A 23,588-nucleotide genomic window follows, 5' to 3' on the forward strand; every position below is an offset into this window, starting at 1 on the left:
AGGTGAATGGAGGTTGAAAATATAAATGAAATGGCCTTTTTTGAATTTGTCTGTCTTCCTCTAAAGTAGGAGATAGTTTCATCGTCTACTAGGGATAGATCTGAAATTGTGGGATGAATCTTTGGGTTAAAATTTGAGGTCGTGGTGAGTTCCGAGGATCTGAGAAACCCGAAAAAGCAAAAATAAACATAGCATCCAATGTGCGAGCTGTATTGATGGAATGGTAGCCTAGACGCAGGGTACGGATACATTTAGTAAGTAGGTCTAGTGTTAGACCACCGAGAAGGTCTAGACTGTAACTGGGCTATTGCAACATTCTGATGGCTTCCTTTTTTCAGCCATTTTATTGTAGATTTGCTGGTGTGCTTGGGTTTATTATTCTGTTACATCATTCAGTTTTGACCAAACTTTAGCTGTTGGACAGATGACTCATATTTGAGTCAAGAATACTTTGGTATACAGAATACATGGTCGAAGAAAGTCAATGGCTGTGTCTGAAATTGCCTCCTTTAGCCTTAATGCACTATTTATAGGGAGTCCTTTGTAGTGGTGTTCGAGATCATAGTTGATTTTATAGAGTGGACATTTGTTCTTGCAGGTCTTTCTGTCTGGGCTGGATTACCATAACAGGTACGAGTAGCGAATGTGTTTTATACGCAATGCCCTTTTTTAAATGTTACCAATATTTCTGCTAACCCAGCAGTGATTTTATTCTTGTTTTACTGTTTTAGTGAACTACTGTATAGCCCTCAATAGGGGGCCAGACAACCAACAGAGGAAATAAGAGAGAACATTCAGTTAGTAGGTAGTGTTGATACTTCAAAGTCTGGAGCTTGTAAATTTAAGGGTCAGTAGGCAAACAGCAGACCCTCAGTACTGCATAGGCAGAATAACAGAAGGAGCAAACATCAACAATTCTCCTGTCACTCTTGGCATCATCATCTCTTGGTAGACAATAGCCTTCTTTACTTTCCTTCCTCACCTTATCGCCTCTCCTTGCCATCTCAATTTACTCTTTTATCTTTGATACCATTGCCCGCTCAAAACTCTCAGATATTTAGCAGTAGTCAGTGTGATCACTGGTGAAGGGAAAACCATAGGGGCCAGTCCGGCTATCTGTTAGGCCGGGCGCAGACCCATAGGGACTCCATCTTTACCTGGCCGCTTAAAGACAGACTGGGCATCAACTCTAATACCATCATGATAGTTAGTCATAAAAAATGTTTTTACTTTGCTAATCCCGCAGGTATCCACATAATTTTTCTCCGTCACTCATGTTTGCCCTGCAGGTGGAGCAGCTGACTAAAGACTGGTCTGACAATTGGCATGATAAGCTAGCACTACTTGGAGCACTACAGTGTGGACATTAACCAGAAGAAAGCTGAAGTTTTTATCCAATCTCTCCTGCAATCTCTCATGGTGCACCTCATGCTCTGCAGCCAGATGTCCTTAGCACATCTTCAGGTAACGTCCTAGTTCTGGGAACTTTTTATTTCCGACTAGAAAAATAGAAAGGTTTAGGGTTAGATTTGATGTTTGCTTTAAGATGTCACTTTAAGTATTGGTTTATAAAAAAATTCTGATTTATTCTTTTATATTTTCTAAATTTTAAACCATTGTCGCCTGGCGTTAGGTTTATGCTGCATTTACACCAACCGCGTTTCAGGCGTCAAAATTGCGTCTACCGCGTCTAGTTTGCCGCTTGAACAGTTTGAATGCATTCGCGCATGTAGAGTGAAGTAGACGCGCGGAAAAAGCAAGCATTTGACGCGCGTCAGAGGCAAAATCCGCTTCTTGTGGGAGGGGCAAGTGCTATGCGGTTGTCAGTTTGCAAGATGACTGCATTTATCGAAAGAGTTACCGGATTGTATTAGGTTACCTTACTATAGGGGGAAAATAAATGGCGTGGGTCGATAAACGTCACGTGACTCAAAAGTGAAATGTGTATTACAACTTACCAGGTTGCCCGATGTCCTCACTGACACACTTCCAAGCGAGGTCCTTGTGTCGTATAACTCCGGGTGACAGCTCACGGACAATATCAAGCGTTCCTTCAGGTTGAATGAGTGACTCCGAGCTGGGCTGCCACTACAGCAGCTAGCAGGCTCCTGATTGGTTAATGCTGCGCGAAATTCCGCCAAAGTTCAAATTTTTCAACTAGGGAGTCAGCCGCCAATTCGCGTCAAACACAAAATGCAAAAAGGCACCATTCGCACGTACCGCACCAGGCGCACAATTCGTGCGAACTAGACACGCAAATGAGGAGAAACGCATCTTCCGCGCTGCGCCAAATGCCTCATCCGCGCTGCGAGACCTCCAGACGCGCGTCAACGCGTCTTCACATTGACTTATCTTTAAAAAATCACTCGCGCTTCGTGCCTCTACCGCGGCTGGTGTAAACACAGCATTAGAGTTGGGTTTGGGTAAGGAGGTCATTTTATGTAAATCTAACCCAAAACCGAAGCAACAATGTAAGAAAATAGGACAAAACAGTTGAGTAACCAATACGTGACAATGACACGAAAAGAAAGTCCGTGGTACGGCCACAGAAAAATTCGGAGATCCGTGACAATGCCACGGAAAAATTAGGAAAATATTCTGTGACTATACCACGGAAATTCGTGAGTTCTAATGCAGTTTTTGTCATTCTCATGGGACATGATTGTTTTTACCATGCCACTCTGAATTAACACATTAAAATATGCAAACCACTCTTAAATAAATTTTTCTATTAGCAAGAGCAGTCCAATTTCCGTACATCTTCCTTAGTTTTGCTTCTCGCTGGAATTTTGAAGTTCTCTGCCTCTGCGATGCCAGACACCAAAACGCGTCCATTCACACCCTGTCTTCTCTGTCTCTTTGACCTCTGTAACCTTTGGCTAAAGTAAGGACAAAAACATCTTTAGACTTCAGTGAGGAGCCTGATGGCAGATTACAGAAACTAGAAGGGTTACTGAAATCAAAGATGATTCCATGTACATTGCGATGGTAGTGCTGCACCATGCATTTGCGAAAACGCTCCTGACCAGCCTTGTCCCACAGTTGCACCTGGATATAAAAAGATGAATCATAGGGTTATATCTACATTGGCCTGAAGGATATTTTAATTAAAAAGGGAATTGGGCATCCTCTAAAAATCGATTGTTGACAAATATGGATATTGCATACAGGTGACCAGGATTGTACCAAGTAGGAGGTGTTTTTGGAACAACATATCTATCCAACAAACCTTTTCTCTTTCTCTGACTCTGTCTCTATTTTGGCTATGCTTAAAGATTTAAAAATCAAAGCTCTACACTGAACTCTGAATAGACCCCTTCACGGTTCACGTCACAGGCGGTTCCCACTGCGCATGTCATTACAGCAGATTGAGTTGCGTATTATTCGGTATCGTTAAAAATGCCTACTTACATCGTGGGCTTTGAAAATCGCACCAGGTCTTCCGTTAAGTTTTCGCGATTCATGCAGAATCTCAAAAACAAAAATACAACATCTGCGGCTGTAAGCAATTAACATGCAGACTGGGACAATGCAAATATCAAACAGGCTTGTGTTTGTAGTGCTCACTTCATTTCAGGTAAGTCATCATTTTTCAGCCCTGTTATATTAAATTATAAAGCCTGGACCCCATGCTGCGCACGCACCCGATAGTCATTCAATGTTTACAAACCTTGAAGGGGTCTATTCAGACTGGGTGATAACAGAGGGCCGTATTTTAGCGATATAAGCACATTGTCTGAAGCGCATGGTCTAAACGGGTGTGTCTGAATCCACTTTTGCTAATTGGGTGAATTGCACTTTTGTTTTGGGCGTAACCTGCAATAAACCAATGAGAGTCTCATCTCTCATCCCTTTTAAAAACCAGATGCGCTGGCGCCATGCCGATTTCCTATTTAGATGGCAGAATTTGTAAACTGAAAAACTAAGCGGAGGAAGAAGACCACCAGTTTAAGATTGATGTTAAAAAATTGCGTTGTTTTCATTTGTATTGAAACTGGTCACTTCTGTTCATAAACAGAAAAACTGTTGCTGAAATATAAAGAAAAACTGAATCAGCCAGTTTTGTTTAAGTGCATCATCCGAGTGCATCATGATATGACGTAGCCAAACAACATTTTGTTTTGATATATGTAAGAGGAACACAAGCATAGTAGGATTATTAAGTGGATCCAATCATGAGCGGTGTGTGGCAGTTAGCTGGGCCAAGTCCCTTAATGGTGCTGACATCCCCTGTGGAGAGGCAACCCACCTACATGCCTAACAGTAATGATCCCGCTGATGAGGAGCTGGTATTGACATCATTGAGGTTAAAAATATATCCATGGCAGAGGTAAAGAGTTCAGCATGCGTTCCTGCAGCTTACAAAACAGGAGGCCATGATTCCAGCCAGGGAATGCATGAGCTGATCGAATTATACTTTGTATGCAATGTAAGTCGCTGTGGATAAAACAAATCTGTGAATGTAACAGGAGAACCACACTTTTCAACCGTTTATAAATAAATAATTACAATTTTGAATTTACAAAGCACTTACAAAAGGTAAAAAATTGAAGAGAACAGGAGGGAAAATACACTTGATTCATTGCAGCGTATAAATAATGAATGCAGTGTGGTGAAATTACAAATGATGTACAAAAACAGCCATGTAAATACCCAAACAAAAACAGAAAATATCATGTTTTGGAGGCCCACATTATTTTCTTCTAATTAGTCTGCAATTCACTATCAGCCCACTGCTATGGCATCAAAGACAGCTTCCTCCAGTTCCCTTAAGGCAAACTGGAATTGCTGCCAACCTGAGCTGGTGTCTCTGGGATTCAAGCGTGAAAGCTCAACAATAGATCACAGTACATTGCTTCATAGAGTACCGGCCAAGTGTCCATTCCATTATTAAGGTCTGCGGCAGATTTGACGTTTGATGTTTTGAGTGCATTCTTTTAAAACACATACCATGTGCCATTGATGTTCTGAACAAATCCATAAAAAACTAAATTCAATCTCACAATTAGGAGTCTTTGTATTATGCACTTACATAAAGAGTGAATATATATTGTGTACATGAGTTACATTTAACCTACATTTAAAGTATTTGCATGTAATTACACTTTGATAACCATATATTTAACCCTAAACACACTCCTAAACCTACCCATGACAACACGTACTGTATGTTCACAATAAGTTAAATGCATTAAATGTTTTTTCATATGTAAGTACAGTGTACTTAATAACAAGGAGACATATAATGCTCTCAATGACTGCTGCACCTATGGATGGTGTCCTGAATTGCATTTTTTGACTGTGCATTCATGTGCACATAGAAAACAGTCAAAAGAAAGTCCCTATATATAGTCACTGTGGGGCTAGCCTTTCGAAAAATATGCCTTTGCACCTGAAGAGTACATTTAAGTGCCTCATATTGGTACCAAAAAGTGCATATGACTATTTCAACAGTACATATTCGTACCAAATGTATATACAGTATATCTGTACCTGAATGGAATTAGGAATTTTTACAAAAGGTACTGCCCCAGTGACAGTCTCAGACCATATTTAAAGGATAAGTCCATTTTCTTAAAAAATATCCAGATAATTTACTCACTACCATGTCGTCCAAAATGTTGATGTCTTTCTTTGGTCGGTCAAGAAGAAATTATGTTTTTTGACTTTAATGGAACCCAACACTTAACAGTTTTTTTAACGGCGTTTCCAAGGACTCCAAATGATCCCAAACGAGGCATAAGGGTCTTATCTAGCAAAACGATTGTCATTTTTGACAAGAAAAATAAAAAATATGCACTTTTACAAAACAACTTCTCGTCTATCTCAGGTACTGTGATGCGCCAGCGCGACCTCACGCAATACGTCATCACGTCAAGAGGTCACGGAGGACAAATGCGAAACTATGCCCCAGTTTTTAAAAGTGTGGAGAAAGAGGACCGTTCCGATGTTGTTGTATGTGGAATGATACTAATTAATGTCTTTGTGTCAGTTTATTGTTTAAAATGGTCGGCAAATGTGCGTTTCATATATGTAACACGTGACCTTTCTACGTCACTACACAATTACGTGAGGTCGCGCTGGCGCTTCACAGGACCATAGATAGAAGAGAAGTTGTGGTTTAAAAGTGCTTTTTTGTCAAAACTGACAATCGTTTTGCTAGATAAGACCCTTATGTCTCGTTTGGGATCGTTTAGAGTCCTTTGAAACTCCGTTGAAAAAAAACTGTTAAGTGTTGAGTTCCATTAAAGTCCATTAAAATGAGAAAAACCTGGAATGTTTTCCTCAAAAAACATAATTTCTTCTCGACTGGGCAAGGAAAGACATCAACATTTTTTATGACATGGTGGTGAGTAAATTATGTGGATTTTTTTTTTTTTTTAAGAAAATTGACTAATCCTTAAACCTATTTTTTTCTGTTTTTTGACAGTGCATATATCTTCTGCCTTCTTTACCCCTCTAAAGTTCATTGCAAATTCCTTTATAATTGCTTTTCTTTTCCCACAACAAGAGAATGTTTTTGTCATGATTGCTTAATAGGGCATAATCAAGTCTGTCTTTATTGTTGCTTGGTTTTTGGCTTCCCTTTTGGCAATGGAGCTGTGGAGGTTACTGTATGTATTTATCTGCATTGGACTGGAGTTTGAAAATGATCAGAGATGACTTTTAATGATGAAATAATCCATCTGTTATTAAAAAAACATAAGCTTGAACTTGAAAGGGGGAGAGAGAGAAAACAGTTAGTTGCTTGTTCATCATTATTTCAGGACTAATATGTATACTGGCAGAACTGTATTGACACTTTATTTACACTCTGTGCACTAACACACAATGATGAATTGTTTTGAGTCTCCTACTAATGAGTGCATCAAGTGCTGTGATTAGTTAACATGTTCGTACACTGCTAGTAAAATACAGAAATAATATTTTATTATTTACTAAATCGGCATTCATGAATGTTCGGGTGCATGTTCATTTAATTTAGCCAATCACAAATAAAAATATAGACAGCTGTTTTCCACACTGACAATTCTTCTGGCATCCATCCAACACCACAAATCCCTCTGAATTGCACTCTTTTGCTTGTTTGTATTCTCTCCAAGGAATTTGTATTATCTATTTAAACAAATGTAGTAAACCCACACAGGAAATCCTATTTGATACTGATAGACAGGGAGACATTGCATGTCTTGCAAATAACAATAACTAGACAGCCAAACTGAGATCAACATGCAATAAAATTAAGTAAGGCCTGGATCATTTTTATGATTAGCATCATTATATAAGTAATACTGATCAAATGTTTTACAATATCTATTTCATTTTTTGGAGCAGCTTACACATGCTATTGATTTGAAATGCACCAATATATTGGCCAATAATCGGTATCGGATGATAAAAGCATTTTTTAACACTATTAGCTATCGCCAATAGTCATGTCTGATATATCCTGTCAATAAAAAGAAAACAGAAAAATAAAAATGATTTTGAGCTCTGTATAGAAAATGTAAAGAAACATCACTAGTTTAGTCTTAAATATTAATGGTCATTATATAATTTAACATTTTAATCATGTAATTTTCAGAATTTAATTAATGCAAGTTTATATTACCACAAAACTATCAGTATTGACATCGAAAAATGTATATCAGTGCATCTCTACCTCACTTTATTGTAATGTGATTGATCATAATGATCTCATTTCAGTGTAGACAGTCCAGGAGGTGTGATGACCCACCTTTATATGACACATCAAATTATTGATACAGAGCCATTATGGATTTATTAGTTATTAATTACTAATAAATTGGGTGTCTTACCACATACCTTAGCATAACATGACTGTGATTTCACTGTAAAATGAGTATAATATAACTATTTAATTCAAACAAATCATATGGGTGTATTATAGGCAGTTAATGTTACATGTTCTGCATGCAAAACATGAATTATAATTGTACGATTAAAGCACTGAGGCAGGTTAGAGTTTAATGTATTTGACAGACCTTTGACACTAGTTTAATTGAAACTTTGAATAGGCCTAATAGGAATACTGGTATAACTCAATAAAAATAATAGATGCATGGATGGACTCTTAAAATGACAGGTTCTATAAGAGGTACTTTGTATGGGTGACCATTTAAAACGACAGATGGATAGTAGGCTCAGATAAATGTATTGCTCTTTTATAATGTGCGATATAATGAGGAGTAAGTTGTGTCATATCTGTTGCATCGATGGTTTTATAGCCCTGTTGGTCGTGCTGTTGTTTTAGTTCGCTGTGATTTGACCATGAAGAGCCGGTAACAGGACACGTGCCCACTGAGCTGCTGGACAGTCTGTTGAAGGCATGCCTGAGTGCGGAGCTCTCGACCGATTCAGGTGCGTTTAATAGTGGTAGTCGATCTCTTGTTCCCCTCTTGAGACCCACCAATCCTACAAGTGTAAGCACATTTTTTAGTTTGATTGTTTTACTGACACTCTTTAAAATACAGCTATAATGTTATTGCGTTGTTGTTTCTTTTAGTAATAACATTAAGAGTTTGTCATATTTTTGCTTTCTATTTCTTTAACACTAAACGCGGTAATGGACGCGCAGGTTGTTTTCTCTACGGAAGCACGCAATGGCACCACAGCGTGAAGATAATGATTTGTTGTTTTCTTTGAGCATGAGTTGTGAATCTGAGGGAGGAGATGCTGAGGACTTTCACACAGTTTAATTTGTTATAGAGGAGGATGCGCTCTTACAGTAGATCATTATCACGCAACACTACAGTAAAATTATAACCGCGTGACTGTTGTACTTCAGTTTGGGCTCGACTATACGCGCTGACAGGATGCGCGTGCAGGGATGAGAAAAGCGTTTTCGCAAATCTCGGTTCCGTACAAAAGGCGTGGTTTTCTTCGGTAAGTTTACTGGGTTTTGTTTCTTTCTGGCTTGTTGGGAACTCATGTATTTCAATATTTTGAGGTAACATGTCCTATAGGCTATGTTACGTTGGTTACTTACACCTGTCAAGGAAGATGCTAGATATTTAAAATAGTCGTATGTTGTAGTGGATAAAGGTTTTTTTAGACTAAAGTTGTTTTACCTTATTTATAGATTTCTTTGGAGAACCAAAAGGTTCTTCTATGACTTTTAGCACATTTATTTATAAGAGTTTATGGTTATTTTGACTGTACTGTACATTCTACTGTATTATACTATGGGACTGTTGAATGCTTTATTCTGATTGGCTGAGAATTGTTCCATGGGTGCACACCTGTCAAATGTCTTAAAATAACCCCAGAGCAATGTCTTAGCAATTTTCATGCAACTGTGATATAAGGAATAATTGACTCCGGCCCTGTAAATTATTCAAAAATAATGTTGTTGTTTTGTTTATTAATGATGACTCTGGCTAATACACTTTTTAAAAACTGATCAAAATATTTAGTTGCCCTTTTTAAAAAGGTCCAATACTGTGTAACCTTAGGTACAGATATGAATACATTTGGTACCATTCCTGTAAGTTTTTCCGCGTTTTTCCGTATTTCTGTTTACGTGTCATTAACACGTATTTTGTTACTCAACTGTTTTTTTCCTATTTTCAAACCATTGTTGCTTGGGTTTAGGGTAAGATTTGGTGTTTGCGTTAGGATGTCACTTTAAGTATTGGTTTATACAATTTTTTCAGATTTATTTTTTTATATTTTCTGATTTTTAAACCGTTGTCGCCTGGTGTTAGGGTTAGAGTTGGATTTGGGTAAGGATGTCATTTTATGTAAATCTAACCCTAAACCAAAGCAACCGTGGTAAAAAAAATAGGGCAAAACAGTTGAAAAACCAATACGTGACAATGACACGTAAACAGAAATACGTGATCACGTAAAAACGCGGGGGAAAAACGTGACAGTGTCACGGCAAAGAATCACAAATTTACGTGACTATAGGTATGTAATTTTGTGATACTGGGTTGACCTTTGAGATACAAATAAGCTTTCTTTGGTACCAACATGGGATACTAATATGAAATCTTTATATGCAAAGCATTACTTTTTGAAAGGTTAAGCCATGGTCGCTTGGAATTGGGGTTAGAATTGGGGTTTGGGTTAGGATGTCATTTTTATATAACAAAAAGTTGTTCTAACCCTAAACCCAAGTGAAAATGGTAAAAAACAGCAAAAAAATCGAGAAACCAATAAATAAAACGACAAAAAAGATGCACCGCCTAAGTGAATGGGAAGGACTGGCACACCACATGCACGCCAAAGTGGAATTTGCTGTATATATTGCACGATTTTTACACTTCGTGCTATTTATACGCATCTTCAGGAGACTGGGCTGGTATATTTTGATATTTTTTTTCTGAAAGTGATACAAATTTATCATACATGTAGTTTTACAGTAACATTGGATATTTTATCTGAAACTGTTGCAATGGTACATTCTGTAGAATGGCTACATGTGTATTTTATTACATAATGTAACCATGGCTTATTTATTTAATTTATACTTGTGGTTACAGTGTCACTAATTATCCATTTATTCAGCCGATGAGCGTTTTGCTGGTGCAACTGGTTATTTGCTGGTTGCTGGTTTGGTTATTAATAAAGCGACATTGTTTATGAATCTTTCTCTGCTTTTACAGAGCATGGTTCTTTGGCCTCTAATTGGATGGATTTCCACATGAAAGCACATATTAACTGCATGAATAGACATTTTAAAAAACTCACAGATGGAGTAAAGCATTCTCCTTTATAAAACAATATAATGATCATTTATAATGAACATAACAAAAGAAATGTATTCTCACGGATATACTTTACTGTACACACAATTAAAAGTTTTTTTGTTAGAGTGTAATGTTCCACAAAGAACATAAAACATCCATAAAACCTTTTTTGTAGTTACACAAAAGCTTCTTTCTAGTGAAAAACTGACAGAAATATTTTTTTCAAGAAACTTTGAAAAGTTTTTTGAGGAACAAAATGTGACTGTTTCTATCCAAAATATTATGATGAGATTAGAAGCATCAAACTTTGATCTCAATCATTGATTTCAATCTTTGACAAGACCTTACTCAGTCAATATTAAAGATATCAAGGTTATATTTTCAAAGAATGTTCTTTGCATTATGTAGGACGATTTTACGTTAAAGACAGTAAATCACAGAATGTGCATTTGTCTCTCTTCTATTCTTTGTTGTTTTCTTTCATCAGTAAATGCAATAACTTCTTACATCAATATGGATTTGCTGCTTATGGGCACTGGTTTGAAGAATTACAAACACATCTGACAAGCATTTTTCTCTTTTTGTCCCTTCAAGGAGGTGTGCATCATCCTGCTCTTGCAATACCAGTGTCATCATGGCCGCCTTCAAGGGTGTGTGGACTCAGGAATTCTGGCGAGCTGTTGCAGGAGAGTTTCTTGCCATGTTAATATTTGTGCTGCTTGGTCTGGGATCCACCATCAACTGGACGGCGAATGAGGAGAAGCCTTCGCCCCCTGATCTTGTCCTCATCTCTCTCTGCTTTGGCTTGTCAATCGCAACCCTCGTCCAGTGTTTCGGTCACATCAGCGGTGCCCATATCAACCCGGCTGTTACTGTAGCAATGCTTGCCACACGGAAGCTGAGCCTGGCAAAGGCTGTGTTTTATCTGTTGGCACAGTGCCTGGGTGCGGTGGTGGGAGCAGCGATCTTGTACGGGGTGACCCCAGCAGCAGTGAGAGGAGGACTGGGAGTAAATTATGTCAGTTAACACATCTGTTGTAGTGGTTGTGTTAGTTGTACGTAACCTTTATTTCTTAAAGGGACAGTTCACATAAAAAATCAGCATTTTGTTATCAATTTTAATTATTTTTGCAACATTGTAATTTAACCGGAATGTTGTCCCAAATATATAATACTTTGTTCTATCATGAAACACAAAAGTAGATGTTAGGTAAAATGGTGAAAATGACATTCTCAGTGCCCATAGTTAAAACTATAATATTTTGTTAATATACACTCACCTAAAGGATTATTAGGAACATCATACTAATACTGTGTTTGACCCCCCTGTGCCTTCAGAACTACCTTAATTCTACGTGGCATTGATTCAACAAGGTGCTGAAAGCATTCTTTAGAAATGTTGGCCCATATTGATAGGATAGCATTTTGCAGTTGATGGAGATTCGTGGGATACACATCCAGGGCACCAAAGATGCTCTATTGGTTTGAGATCTGGTGACTGTGGGGGCCATTTTAGTACAGTGAACTTATTGTCATGTTCAAGAAACCAATTTGAAATGATTCGAGATTTGTGACATGGTGCATTATCCTGCTGGAAGTAGCCATCAGAGGATGAGTACATGGTGGTCAGAAACAATGCTCAGGTAGGCCGTGGCATTTAAATGATGCCGAATTGGCACATAGGGGCTTAAAGTGTGCCCAGAAAACATCTCCCACATCATTACACCACCAGCCTGCACAGTGGTAACAAGGCATGATGGATCCATGTTCTCATTCTATTTACACCAAATTCTGACTCTACCATCTGAATGTCTTAACAGAATTCGAGACTCATCAGACCAGGCAACTTTTTCAGTCTTCAACTGTCCAATTTTGGTGAGCTTGTGCAAATTGTAGCCCTTTATTTCCTATTTGTAGTGGAGATGAGTGGTACCCGGTGGGGTCTTCTACTGTTGTAGCCCATCCGCCTCAAGGTTGTGCGTGTTGTGGCTTCACAAATGCTTTGCTGCATACCTCGGTTGTAACGAGTGGTTATTTCAGTCAAAGTTGCTCTTCTATCAGCTTGAATCAGTCGGCCCATTCTCCTCTAAATGCACTGAAGCAACTGTCATGTGATTGGTTTATTAGATAATTGCATTAATGAGAAATTTAACAAGTGTTCCTAATAATCCTTTAGGTGAGTGTATATTCATATAATATATATATGCAGCTGCACAACATTCAAGCTGGTTGGAAAATTTAAATCTGACCTCGGTGGGCATTTCTGGGAAAGCTTCTCTTGCAAAGGAAGGTCATATCATACCATACCAATATAGACGGTATTGCTTCATCCCTTATCCCACTTGGAAAAAAATCCTCCATAGACCATTTCATCGGACGCACACACGCCTGAACTAAAGTGAACTTCCAGTCTGTAGTAATTTCGGTCTCGCTAATGGCCAAACTGTTTTCTGGAACAAATACCTTGTCGAAAAAAATTTGGTTTGCTAAAGACGAGGGGAGATAAGGAGCATGGATCACACCTGTGCGGAAAGATTTGCAGCCAGGCAAGAACTCAAGGACCAGTAGCCAAAATTGCATACATACTCGATATACCAGCCCTAGTGGTATAGTACTTTGTGTTTTGCCCTATAGACCAAACTCTCTCTCGCCCCTATAGGTCAGTTCTGAAATCTCCACTGGCCATGCAATTGTGATAGAACTCATAATCACCTTTGAACTCGTCTTCACCGTCTTCGCCACCTGTGACACCAAACGCAGTGATCTCAAAGGTTCGGCGGCACTGGCGATCGGCCTATCAGTGTGCATTGGCCATCTGTTCGCTGTGAGTATCTTAATATTTCCTCTGTTAGTCAGATAAGGGCAATTAGTAAACAGGAAATGAGTTTTTGATTGCTTTGTATTTTAGGTTATTTCCAAACATTTTTATTTTGAGTAAACTCAAGACAGCTAATCCAGCACAGTTTTAAGCCGTGCTTAAAGATCACTATCCCGTACAGATTAATCCCTTGAGGCGTATCTGCTTAGTTATACGCTCTGCACTTTTCTGAGAATCTGTACCATAGCTACAATCCCAAGTGATAATATTATCTCCATGCAAATACTCCCGGCAGAATTTGCAGAAGCGGTGTTTGTATGAAGTCGTTTGTGTTGCTAGGAATGTTGGCATGAGAGCAGATGCCCTCCTCATGGATTCAGGCCCAACATATTACAAAATATTAAAGAACCCAAACTCAGGCATTTAGCTCTCAGCTCACACATGCCTGTAATCTTTTCTTCAGTTTGATCTTTATTCTCTTTGTTTCTTTGCATTTCATCTGATGTTCAGTTTGCCTCAGTTGACTAAAGTTTCTGATCTTGTCTCTTTCTTTTTTGCTGCTTTTCTCTTTTTTTATTACTTTAATTTATTACTTAACTCAAAAGTCTTGTCTGTGCATTACAGATCCCATACACTGGAGCCAGTATGAATCCAGCTCGCTCTTTTGGGCCTGCAATCATCATGGGAAAATATCAGGACCACTGGGTAAGACTGACAGTGCACAGTGTCTTTTGCAAACAATGCAAAGCGTGCAGGTTCATATAAAGTTAACATAAGGTCAGCGTGGGCTTTGACACTACGATAGATACGTGTGAAATGAAGGAGTATTGACTCAATGCCAAAACTATATCTAGCGCACACCAAGACCTTATACTAGGTTTATTTATGACCTGGCTTTAGTATGATGTTTGATTTATTTAATTTACTAATTTAGCATAGAGCGTGTCATATTGTGTACAGTGCAGTAAATAATAGGCTTTTGTGTCTTCAGATGATGTACAGAACATACACAAAGTTTTTGTAGTGTAGTTTTATTCAGCAACATATCAAGATAACACCAGTACTTTACACTTCACAGTAGCGCAGTTGATTTGATCCATATATGTGCATAATGTATGTACGTTATATGTCACTGTGGTTGATGGAATGACTGCTGCTGTCATCACGGTCGCTGTAACATTAGAAAGGTCGCAAGATTTTCTTCATGGTGTGTTTTATACACGTACAGCATGCTACGCATGATGCCCTTTACCAAGGGTTGGTGTGGGTTTCATTATTGGAAGATTTTGGAGATATCAATGTAAGGTGAGATGGAATGTTTGAGAAACTCACAAGTGTAAATCAGACGCATAAAGGCAGTGGTGACACCTTGACAAGCCAGTAAACAGCTGGTTTACCAAGTGATAGCTGCTGGATATAGTGGTTTGGAAATAGTGGAATAAATAACTAAACCAGCTGCACTGGATATGCAAAACATTGTCAGGTCATCAAATTTTAAAAATGTACTTAGAGTTTATGTCTAGGTAAGCCATGCATTAGCAGAACTGTAAACTCTTCAATGTAGAATCTTAAATTATCAATTCCATGCAAATGTCAACCTTACTTTGAAAAAATGAACTTTTAACCAAATGTTTTAACCATACTGATTAGAGCCCTGCACGGGCCAAAAATCTAGGCCCTGACCCGGCCCTGGCCCGAGACGCTTAGGCCCTAGCCCGGCCCTTGTCCGACAGCTTATCAGAATTCTCAGCCCGAGTCTGACCCGAGTCCGAACTTTTTAATTCTCCCCATTAAGAATCTGTGTCCGCAGATATAGTCACTGCATCGCGTGTGTTTGTGAGTAGATGTCTGTGCTGTCTGCTGTGAGGTTTTTATGAGAGAAGCACAAACTTTTTAATAGCCTATTTAATATGTAAAACTTTTGAAATAAAACTTTCTGCGGAGAAGTTAATGAGATCTCTATCGTCTCTCTTGCTACATGACGCGACAATTATTTATTATTTTAAATCCGTTTACAAGATAAAAAAAAAATATATATATACATTGTGTTGTTAAAATGATGAAATTATCTTGCTATATATGCTACATTTATTATGAGAAGCCTTTTCTTTTTAATCTTACAATGTAGACAGTAATATATTTATTTTATATAAAAATATGTTCGTGACAGCACATTATTCATTATCTGTTTGTTCATGTTGGTCCAGTTTAATTCAGGGTAATCCTTTAATAAAATGTATAATATAGTTATAAAATATTTTATTGTTTTGTAATATTCACAGGGCACATTCTCTCGGACCATTTTAAAATGAATTAAATTTAATTAAAATTCCGCATAGAATTTGCAAAAGAAATCCGCAGAAATAGCGAAAAATAACTCCTTACACAGCTTGTACAGCTGTACTCTTGCAGCAATTAAAGCAGTTCAGTTTTGTTTTAAATGGCAAACTAGTTATATTTCTTTTTTATTTACATTTTAGATCAGTTTTTGTTGTTAAAGTTTTTTATGATAACCAAGTGGTTAGCAGCCGACAGTAAGTTGACGACATGTTTGATGAATTGATCCTCTCAAATCAACACTACACTTGCCTATAATAACAACTATATAAAATATATATTTTCAGCATATCACAATGTTAGTTTAAACATTTATTATAAACACACTCTATTTTTAAAAAGCGAAGGCAGGTTGCTCTGCTGCTTGCAGTTGCAACGAGTGCAGAAATAAAAAAATAAAAAGGGCTATACAAAACGAAACGAAACAAACATGAAACAGAATAAACATGCATGCTATCTTACAACTTCGCTTTTGCATATACATTTTTTTAAATGTAAGGACTTACCACAGAACATGGCTATTCATGTATCCATCCAACAGTTAAACTAAGAAAAAAGTCGATCCATACACAAACAAGAAATAAAGACACAGCCTTCTTACACGAAATTAATACAGGGAGAAGTCTTTAATAAATTGTGTCTTGGATGCTGTCTGCATAGATTATGTACAGTATCCAAGGTTTTAATCTAGTACTCCATTTATAATTTTTCCTGGTGCGCTGAAGGTCCTGCTGTTTAAATACACTGTTAAAACAGCTGCATTGTAAATGTGTGGCTGTGCGTTGCGGACTCATGCGATAGGTTAAACGTCTTCCAATGTTTGTTTTGCAATCATAAATGTCTGTCAAAAAATTCTTTTAATTAAATTGAAAACTATAAAAAGATGGAGAAGCCTAAATAAGCCAGAGGTCCGGCCCGCGTATCTGCTGTGACGTTAAAATTGGCCCGAAACCCGACCCGAAGGGTGTAAACAGGTCGGGCCCCGTCGGGCTCGGGCTGAAATGCAGGGCTCTAATACTGATGTCTCAAATGTTAATATTTGGTGGCTTAAATACCCACGCAAAGTCATTGCGAACTATATATAAGTTCCCTGTTATATGCTAATCATATTTACAGTTATTCCCATTAATTCGCATAGCCTATATTCCCGTTAATTCCCATATATTCCCCTTAATTGAAAGTTTTCAGCCTTGAAAATTCCTTGAATTTTGCATCCTAGGTGACAGTAATGTATTAATTTGTGACAAGAGTAAGCAGCAAACCAATGACAATCGGTACATTCACACGGGGCGAAAGCGTTAAAGCTTGACGGAAGGCTTGTCTGAAGCGTGGCAAACAGCGCACAGTGGCCGCAACATATGCATAAATGTAATTGGCTGGTTATTTGCATAAGGCGATCTGATTGGCTGACGCACATGTTGGTGCTTGAAAAGTTGAGAAATGTTCAACTTCTGACACGAGCAACGGCAGTGACACAATGTTGACGGAACCACAATTCAGTTTGGCAAAGCCTCGTTTGAGGCGTTAAATTTGCATCTAGTTTGCCGCTTGAACATTTTGAGTTCACTCGCTTCATTCGCACGTGAAATCTGATCGTGAAATTCTGATCATTGAAACATTCACGCGGAAATTCGCATCATGGGAGGGGCTCCGCTCTCTTTCTGTAATCATGTCACTACTACAGCAACCTCCTGATTGGTTAACGTGACTAACGTGTTTTTCCGCCAAAGTTCAAATTTTTCAACTCGCGTGTTTATTGCGGCAACGCTCCATTCGCGCAAACTAGATTTTATATATAAAATACATACTTTATTGCATTGTTTTTATTTTTAAAATAAAGAGTTTGACTGTATAAAACATTTTTTATTTAATATTTTTACCTATAATTTTAATAATTTTAATATAATTTTCATTTTAAAGTACCAAGATTATGTTCTAGACCAAAAATGCCAGAGTTATATTAATTTGAAATCTTACCGAGAACAACAGAAAACTAACATTTTCCTTTCTTCTCTCTTTCTTAGGTGTACTGGGTGGGTCCATTACTAGGGGGCGTTCTGGCTGCCACCACATATGAATATTTGTTTTGTCCCGACCCTGACCTCAAGCGTCGCTATGCCGATGTCCTCTCCAAGAGCCCCTTTCAGATCGACCCGTATCAGGTGGTGGACACGGAAACTTTTCCCAATGATCAAGCTGATCTTATGGTTAAGCAGGCCACAATTGTAGTGCCGGACATGGACAGGTCAGAGAAAAAGGAGAAAGAATCCACTGGAGAGGTGTTGTCATCTGTATGACTAGCAAGAAGTACCCTGCAGAACAATTACAGCATTGACAGACTGAAGGAGACCGATTTGATTTAGAGTCACAGTGTGTGTTTGTGTACAGGCTTTTCAAATCTGCTACAAAGTTAAACCCAGACACTTGACTTTTAATGACTATGAATAAGCTATAAAATAATGGTCGTATTTCATACGTATCCATAGCCAATAGAAATCCACTTTGAATTTCTAAACCAATCACTGCACATTTCTTTAGCAGATGCTTCCCATAATCCGTTCTCAGGGAGTCGGCTGCAATAAACCGAATGGGATTTTCACACAGGTAATTGTAACAGTTTTGTTTGGTCTACAGGTTATTACCACCTGCAAATCGGGGGTCATGATTAGATCCTTACTAAAGTAATGCATATCATTTTTCTTCTCAGTGCACTATGTATGTATTAACCCCTTCACTTCCTTTATATCTCATGTTGTATAGTGTTTTTAAATTTGCTCTTTAATGCTATGGATGTTATTGTTTTGAATAGTACTTTTACTAATCTGTAGTATTTTGCAGTGAATGATTTATAAAAAAAAATAATTTGAGCCTTAAAATGCTTAAAATAGCATATATATATATATATATATATATATATATATATATATATATATATATATATATATATATATATATATATATATATATATATATATATATATATATATATATATATATATATGAAGAGTTTGGTTCCAAAACGCAATAAATCCATTTTGACAAATTTTGGTAAAAACGTGTTTTCTATACCAAGAAAATGACAAGATGAAAACAACTATTTTCTGTTACAAACTTTCACACAGCATCTTTAGGTTATAAAAACATAAAAAATTCAAATCCATAAGTTGATTTTCAAAGATTTATTATAAAAACGGATTATTTTTTCCACAAAATGCAATAAATCCATGACAAGTTTTTATTCAAAATGCTATAAATCTATTGAATCAATAGCCTATATAAATGTGCATTCATCTTTGCCATGTTATATTCATTTAGTTGACTAGTTGTACACACTAATTAAAAATATAAACATTAATGTTATTAATCAAAACACTTACTTTGTCATATTAAGAACCCTGTCATTGCGGTTACTTGACGTCTTCGCTTAACGTCTTTCACAGCGATCGACTGTAAAATGTTTTTGGTCCTGCTCGATTTTCGTCGACTTTGAGTAAAATTATGGAAAGTTTTTCATAAGATCCTCTGGGGTCAATGTGTTAGCATGAGAAGCTTGATGCTGTCGGGAGAACAAGCACCCGTCTCCCGAGTGCCTCTCAGGGAAATTGTTAGATGCTGATGGCTTACGTTTCTTTCCCATCACAGAAAACCATCACAGGTTTAGCGATGCAATTAAAGTATTATTTTGTTTTGTTTGTTGATCACGTAGTACAACCCTTGTGAAAAAAAAGTGTGCTTAAGTGTACTTTTATAAAGTGTACTTATTACATAAATAATACACTTTAAGTATATACACTTAAGTGTGAATTAAATGCCATCTTTTCGGCGCACTGAATGCACATTAAGTGTAATTAATTTCACATATATCATATATTAAGTTGAAATAAAATGTAATAAGTTGCCATTAAGAGTGATTTTTTGGAACAACTTAATTGGTACTTTATTACAACTTTATATCTACTTTCATAATTGCTTCTAGTGTTTTTAAAATATACTTAAAGTGCACTACACAATATAATAACATGCAATTAATATGATTTAAAATGCACTTTAATGTCTCTTTACAATACTCTTAAGTGTGAATTAAATGCAATCTTTTCAGCGCACTGAATGCACATTAAATGCAATTAATTTCAAATACATGATATATTAAGTTGAAATAAAATGTAATAAGTTGCCATTAAGAGTGATTTTTTGGAACAACTTAATTGGTACTTTATTACAACTTTATATCTACTTTCATAATTGCTTCTAGTGTTATTACAATATACTTAAAGTGCACTACACAATATAATAACATGCAATTAATGTTATTTAAAATGCACTTTAATGTCTGTTAACAATACTCTTAAGTGTGAATTAAATGCAATCTTTTCGGCGCACTGAATGCACATTAAGTGTAATTAATTTCACATATATCATATATTAAGTTGAAATAAAATGTAATAAGTTGCCATTAAGAGTGATTTTTTGGAACAACTTAATTGGTACTTTATTACAACTTTATATCTACTTTCATAATTACTTCTAGTGTTTTTATAATATACTTAAAGTGCACTGTTCAATCTACTGTCAAGCAATTAATGTGAAATAAAAAATAAGTTAATGTATATTAACAGTACATTTAATTACTCATTAAATGTAATGTTTCAAATACAAGTTTGCCAAATAAATTCAAATATACAAAATTAAATTCAATCAGTTGAACTGTGATTTCAGTGCAGTGATTTCAATGCATCTCTCTACAGTATGTACTTTAACTACTTCAATTGTATGTGAAATATGGTTATGTACTTCTCAAAATACTGAAAAACAAATCAAAACAAAAAGTTAATTAAATATGTATTCATTTCAGTTTAATGCATTGCAAACAAACAAAAACCACAATGCTTACACTGACAATAAAACAGTTTGGTAGTCAGATTTTTTGATTTGCAAAAGTACATTTAATAAATTAATTATGAGTTGTATATGTCCAAACAAAAAAAAACTCATTTTAATATTGTTAAATTGGACTCAAACAACTATCAATATTGAATAATAACATCCCTAAGAAAAAAATAAACACAAAGTTATTATTTTTTTAACATTTTAACAGACAACTAAAAAAGAACTGCATGAACTTTAAATTAACATGTCTTTGGTAGGTCACATCAGTCTAATGATCATTTATTAAATGCGTTTAGAAATATTGCCATGAAAGTGTACTTTCTTTATGTAGCGGGTATTAACTCACTTACTTATGGACCAGGCATAATAATAAGATCAGAAGGGTGCACGGTACGAAGGAGGAGGTAGCAGTGATAGTGAGCAGCAAGCAGAGACAGAAGGTAAGTTGATTAATAAACTATTTTACTTTGAGTATTGAGAAACCTTTCTTTTTCTTTCCTTAATCACAAAAAAATAGTAAACAACAATGAAAATACAATTAACTATATATACCAGGGTTCCTCAAATCCTACCCTGGAGGTCCAGAGCACCACAGAGCCCAGCTCCAACCCTAATCAAACCCACCCACCTGTGATTTCCTAGTGATCATGAAGACCTTGATTAGCTTGCTCAGGTGTGTTTGATCAGGGCCGGAGCCAAACTCTGCAGCGCTCCGGACCCCCAGGGCAAGACCCAAAGAAGGGGGATATATACTATGGGTGCACCCTCTAAATTACTTCTCATTTACAGAAATCACAGTCACAATCAATGTACAAAGATGGTATATATGTAACACACTGAAATCCGTATTCAAGTTCAAAGTTCTTATCAATTGGAGTATTGATCAGTCTTAAATTATCCGACTTGTGCTTCTTAACTGTTTCAGTTCAATGAAGTAAACAAACAAAATAAGGAAACAGTTTCTGAAATGTATCCTCTTACTTGTCTGAAGAAAAATATTTAAAATAGAAATTTGTCCTTTCCTCTAGATTCGTGATCCAATCAGGTCGAAATGGGAGGCTCGCCATCAATTAGGAAAATCCAGCTCAAGGAATGTTCATATGAAAGGAAAAAACATTCAATATTGTGTATCAATAATGATGAACAATTATACACAATACAGGAAACAAATAAAATACATATATAAGTGCCATCATCATAATAAATGACAATTTAGACAAATACCTGTCCATTCACGTGTTTCTCTCTCTTTTTGTCTTTCACAGGCACGTGCAACCAAAATGGCGTCAGCGAACAGCAGTGAACACAACGCACCATGTGGTTTTACATAATCACACTGCAATGAACAATCCAACCCATATAACATCACAATATAACACCATTTTGTCTCGTATGGATTAAACAAATAAAATGATATGACATTTAAAGTGTTGACATTCGTTTTTATGGCTAATTATAACATTGGTAATTATAAATAACTCACCAGGTCAAAATGAAAGCTCAAAAAGTGCTCAATCCACACAATCACGCTGTATCATTGAATATATGCAAGTTAAATTCTGATTTCTTCAGTTTATATGAACTTAGGAGTCATATTTAATCAAATTAAACACTCTCGCGTTAGATAGAGTGTCTCTGTCGCTCTGCATCTCTCCTCTGAACTGAGACGCGATCCGAAAGCAAAAAAGGGGCGGAGCTTACAATTAAACACTCCGATTGGTTTACTCATTTCAGATTTATAATTCAGATTGAATTATTCACATGTATTTCCTCATTTATAAAATAAATGTAAATGTTTGAATAGTCTCTATTATTTTTAAGCACACTTTTAAAATAATAATATTTAATTATTTAACCAGGGTTACATTTAAGTAAAACTAAATTAGACAAAGTGCATTTTTAAAAAGTGTACTTAAGTATGTTAAGAAATATTGTGATAAAAGTGTACTTACTATAAGTTAAGCTTAATTAGACAGTATTAAAAAGTGCATTTTTAAAAGTGCACTTAAGTGTGTTTATAAATATTATGTTGAAAGTGTACTTTCTTTAAGTTAAGCTTAAATAGACATTAATACAAAGTGCATTTTTAAAAGTGCACTTAAGTGTGTTTATAAATATTATGATGAAAGTGTACTTACTATAATTTAAAATTATTTAGATATTATTACAAAGTGCATTTTTAAAAAGTGTCCTTAAGTGTGTTAGTGAAATATTGTGATGAAAGTGTACTTACTATAAGTTCAAATTAATTAGATATTATTACAAAGTGCATTTTTAAAAAGTGTCCTTAAGTGTGTTAGTGAAATATTATGATGAAAGTGTACTTACTGTAAGTTCAAATTAATTAGATATTATTACAAAGTGCATTTTAAAAGTGCACTTAAAGGAACACGCCCACATTTTGGGAATTTAGCTTATTCACCGTATCCCCCAGAGTTAGATAAGTCCATACATACCTCTCTCATCTCCGTGCGTGCTGTAACTCTGTCTGACGCAGCCCCCGCTAGCTTAGCTTAGCACAAAGACTGGAAGTGGGTGGCTTTAGCTAGCATACTGCTCCCAATAAGTGACAAAATAACGCGATCATTTTCCTATTTATGTGTTGTGATTTGTATAGTCAAACCGTGTACAAATAACAAGGTGATATGAGACACAGCGATCTTTTAACAGTATACATACTGAGAACTATATTCTCTGAAGACGAAGCACTGCCGCATGGGCGGAGTGATCTGCTCGCAGCACACGAGAAGCCCCTGGTGAGGAGCAGAGAGTTCGGTCAGAATTGTGCAAATCACTCCGCCCATGCGGCAGTGCTTCGTCTTCAGAGAATA

General features: G+C 36.5%; 1 protein-coding gene and 1 long non-coding RNA gene across 4 annotated transcripts; one reads left to right on the forward strand and one right to left on the reverse strand.

The window, feature by feature from the left end:
- The first annotated feature begins 8,232 nt into the window (after positions 1 to 8,232).
- On the forward strand, positions 8,233 to 18,712 carry aqp4 (aquaporin 4). 3 transcript variants are annotated; one of them, XM_055186311.2, is made up of 5 exons: positions 8,233 to 8,382; positions 11,310 to 11,733; positions 13,375 to 13,539; positions 14,158 to 14,238; positions 17,895 to 18,712. In XM_055186311.2, the coding sequence occupies exons 1-5, from the start codon at positions 8,351 to 8,353 to the stop codon at positions 18,165 to 18,167; spliced, it is 975 nt and encodes a 324-aa protein (XP_055042286.1). In that variant the 5' UTR covers positions 8,233 to 8,350; the 3' UTR covers positions 18,168 to 18,712. The 3 variants fall into 3 exon arrangements, with proteins under 3 accessions (XP_055042286.1, XP_055042287.1, XP_073712014.1); XM_055186312.2 differs by having other exon boundaries at positions 8,293 to 8,444; XM_073855913.1 differs by lacking the exon at positions 8,233 to 8,382 and adding an exon at positions 8,720 to 8,907.
- Positions 18,713 to 21,006: 2,294 nt separating this feature from the next.
- On the reverse strand, positions 21,007 to 22,597 carry LOC129432257 (uncharacterized). The gene is made up of 3 exons (XR_008640030.2): positions 22,241 to 22,597; positions 21,982 to 22,093; positions 21,007 to 21,841 (listed from the first exon to the last, which is right to left on the reverse strand). It is a non-coding gene; the product is annotated as an uncharacterized lncRNA (long non-coding RNA).
- Between the last annotated feature and the right edge of the window lie 991 nt (positions 22,598 to 23,588).

Source organism: Misgurnus anguillicaudatus, chromosome 18 (genome assembly GCF_027580225.2).
Source record: "Misgurnus anguillicaudatus chromosome 18, ASM2758022v2, whole genome shotgun sequence".
Taxonomy (NCBI): domain Eukaryota; kingdom Metazoa; phylum Chordata; class Actinopteri; order Cypriniformes; family Cobitidae; genus Misgurnus; species Misgurnus anguillicaudatus.